The sequence below is a fragment of the Syngnathoides biaculeatus genome, chromosome 13 (genome assembly GCF_019802595.1).
Source record: "Syngnathoides biaculeatus isolate LvHL_M chromosome 13, ASM1980259v1, whole genome shotgun sequence".
Classification (NCBI taxonomy): domain Eukaryota; kingdom Metazoa; phylum Chordata; class Actinopteri; order Syngnathiformes; family Syngnathidae; genus Syngnathoides; species Syngnathoides biaculeatus.
In genome coordinates, this window is record NC_084652.1 from 12,057,875 (window position 1) to 12,060,940 (window position 3,066).

The window sequence follows — 3,066 nt, forward strand, 5'->3', positions numbered from 1 at the left end:
TTCAATAGGAAATTATATGGTACTGCAAATTCTGTTGTTGTGGAAGCTCATTACCTGATACAGGGTCAGAGTTTTCAAAGGCAGATTTCAAAATTTAAACAGGCACCCTTTGTCAAGTCATGTTGTTTCATCAATACCAAGTCCAAGTCAAATCGAGTCTTTTATTGGATTTCCTTGGCTAAGCCCTAAAATTGTCGACCTAATTCTGGTTGGAGTCCAGTCATGTGTCGAATCCACCACTTCTGCAATATGCACCCTAAAACACACAACTGACATAGCTAAAGCGTGCATATGTTTTTGTCGTCATGTACGAAATGTAGAAAATACATTGACTGTGACGATCAAGAGAACATAATGGTTGTTTTAATAGGGTGCGTTGTATTTGAAACAGAATGAGCTCTGACGAGCTGCCCCTGCAAATGAAAAGTAGGCCATTGACACCCCCAGTCTTGACTGAAATGAGGGCCAAGAGCTGTGTTGGCTTTTTTTGTGGGAGGAAAGGTTTGATTATTTCCAGGTGTATATGCAACTGCGGTTGAATCACGCTTGACTTACAAGTGACACAAATTTCCGCATTTGACGATGTTAGTGAGCTTTAAAAGGCGCGCAGGACAAAGATCCAATTCACACCTGATTACATCTGACGCATGCAATGACAGCCCTTAACTTGGTCTCCCTTTTGCTGGTGGCCGTCATGCTACCTGGCACCTTCGCTCGAGGTAGGTGCAATGCCGAGTTTGTACGCCTATGGTATGATGTGATCTTTTACATTCTTTTTTTTTTTCTCCCCGCGCCTTTGGCCAGGTGGATTACCGAGTTGTTGTCGCAAAACTACAGACACGAAAGTCGATCGAGAACAGCTGACCAACTATTACATCCAACAACCTCCGTGTTGTCCTTTGCACGCTGTGGTGTGAGTTCAATTTATTCTTTATTCAATTTTGCATCTGCGGGCATGCGCAACTTAAAATTCCGTGACAGGTCAGGCTATACCTTACAGGGCTTTAAAAGCAGGGGTATCCAAAGTCCAACCTCAGGGCCAATTGTGGCCCGGTGCTCATATTTTAACAGTCTACAGCATATTCTAATTCCATCCATCCATTTTTCAAGCCGCTTATCCTCACAAGGGTCATGGGAGTCCTGGAGCCTATCCCAGCTCTCAACGGGCAGGAGGCGGGATACACCCTGAACTTGTTGCCAGCCAATCGGAGGGCACATGAAGACACACAACAGTCACACACCCAATCACACCTGGGGGCAATTTAGAGTCTCCACTTGGTGTTTTTGGGATGTGGGAGGAAATCAGAGTACGCAGAGAAAACCCACGCAGGCAAGGGGAGAACATGCAAACTCCACACAGGCGAGGCCGGGTTTGAGACCCCGGTCCTCAGCTGCATGTTCTAATTATAAAATGTAAATACAACTTGCATCAAAAGGTTGAACAAAAGTTAGGATGTTTAAAGATGGAAAAAAAATGAAATGAAAGTAAAATAGAGTGCACTTATATTGGGCTTTGTCTTTACCATGGGTAAAAAAAAAAAAATTTAAAATTTCAATTCTATGATCTTTTTTTGTCATTTTTTTTCTTTCTTGTGGGGAAACAATAATGCTTGTTCCCAGTTCATCTTTGCGGTTCATCCCTGCTTAATCAACTTTATACAGATTTTTGGTTTTCATCACCTGGCCCTTATCACCTCATGTTATTACAAATCACAACAAATAAAAACTCTGATCAAATTTCTTTGAGAAAATGTTTAAATTTTCAAAAGAAACATTGACGCACAGGATTTGGTTTCGTGGGTCACCTAAAACTATGTAGTGGGACCCTGGGCCACGGGTTGGAGACCTGTGCTTTAGAGGGTGTGGTGTATAATGAAAATGTATCATGTTTAAATTGTTAAAAAAAAAAGTTCTGATTAACTTTATCACAACATTTTTAATTACAGAATTTGAATGTATGAATGTATTGCATTATTTTGATGACCGGTAGTTCTCCAGTCTTATAATATACCTTTGCCGTACAATCTATTAACAGTTTTTTTAATTTTTTTGTCCATTACATTTTTTTTTCCAAATACTTCTCAGTTTCATCACATTAAAAAGAAAGAGAATCTGCGCCGACAATTCCAGCTTGTGGACGCAGAAAAGCATGGCGTACCTCGACAGAAAGAACGACCTTTCCCGACAGCAGACACTTGAAGTGCAGTGACATCTTTGCATTCTTTACGTAAACCCATTTGCCTCCAAGCTGGAATGACATGGCCGACTGCGGTTGTATGAATCTCAATATGTTGACATCTTTTCCAAAACAGTGGTTTTGCCATGTGGTGTTGTAGAAGTAATCATTTGAAACACTTTACAGGAATAAAAGGGTGCATATTTATCAGTTTTGTACCTTGTTGAAACATTGTTGCTAATTAGAGTGAGAAATCATTAATTCTTAATATATAATTAAAGGTACTTTGAGGTAACTGGTTACTTCGGAATTTCGTGTCAAACCGGTAAACTTTAGCGTAAATCTGCAGCCAAGAAGTAGCTCCCATTTTCCAAAAGTTTGGTGACCCTTAAAGAAGAAAGAATACCATTTTAGCAAGACGAAACGCAATTACTACTCTGAATAAATTGCAGTCATTGGGGGGGGGCTTTACACTATGACTGACAAACATTTGAATTTGGAAATTTAGTGAAAAGGAGAGCTCGAGTATGCAAATCAAGAAAATGGAATTGGTTCTTTTACAATGTGGGAAAGGAGCCAATGTCTGGAGGAGATCCGTAATTAGGCAGGATTTTGAAAAGGCTTCTCTGGAAAGAAAATAAATAAAAGCAAGTCGCCATCTGTCAACTCTGAGACGCTGCCATTATTATTTGGACGTTACATTCATCAAGCGGAATGAATAAAATGCTTCACGTCTCCGACCTCAAATGAATCAGATGGTTTCACACGTCCCCCCATTTCTGGTTTGGGTGGGCTTCCGGCTGCCCATGCGGAAGCTTAAGGGGGGTTTTCAAGACCACTTTCCATGTAGGTGGGCTAAGCAGTGGAGCTTTGCGGAGGTGAGTGAATTA

At 40.8% G+C, this 3,066-nt stretch overlaps 1 protein-coding gene across 1 annotated transcript; it reads left to right on the plus strand.

The window, feature by feature from the left end:
• Positions 1 to 592: 592 nt before the first annotated feature.
• On the plus strand, positions 593 to 2,827 carry LOC133511290 (monocyte chemotactic protein 1B-like). Its single transcript, XM_061840066.1, has 3 exons — positions 593 to 719; positions 805 to 913; positions 2,086 to 2,827. The coding sequence occupies exons 1-3, from the start codon at positions 653 to 655 to the stop codon at positions 2,207 to 2,209; spliced, it is 300 nt and encodes a 99-aa protein (XP_061696050.1). The 5' UTR covers positions 593 to 652; the 3' UTR covers positions 2,210 to 2,827.
• The last annotated feature ends 239 nt before the right edge of the window (positions 2,828 to 3,066 follow it).

What these genes read in the sequence shown, in the direction of transcription:
- LOC133511290 (XM_061840066.1), top strand. Translation starts at nt 653, where the DNA reads ATGACAGCCCTTAACTTGGTCTCCCTTTTGCTGGTGGCCGTCATGCTA. An exon ending in ACCTGGCACCTTCGCTCGAG is followed by an intron (nt 720 to 804) that starts GTAGGTGCAATG and finishes GCCTTTGGCCAG; the next exon opens with GTGGATTACCGAGTTGTTGT. An exon ending in TGTCCTTTGCACGCTGTGGT is followed by an intron (nt 914 to 2,085) that starts GTGAGTTCAATT and finishes AATACTTCTCAG; the next exon opens with TTTCATCACATTAAAAAGAA.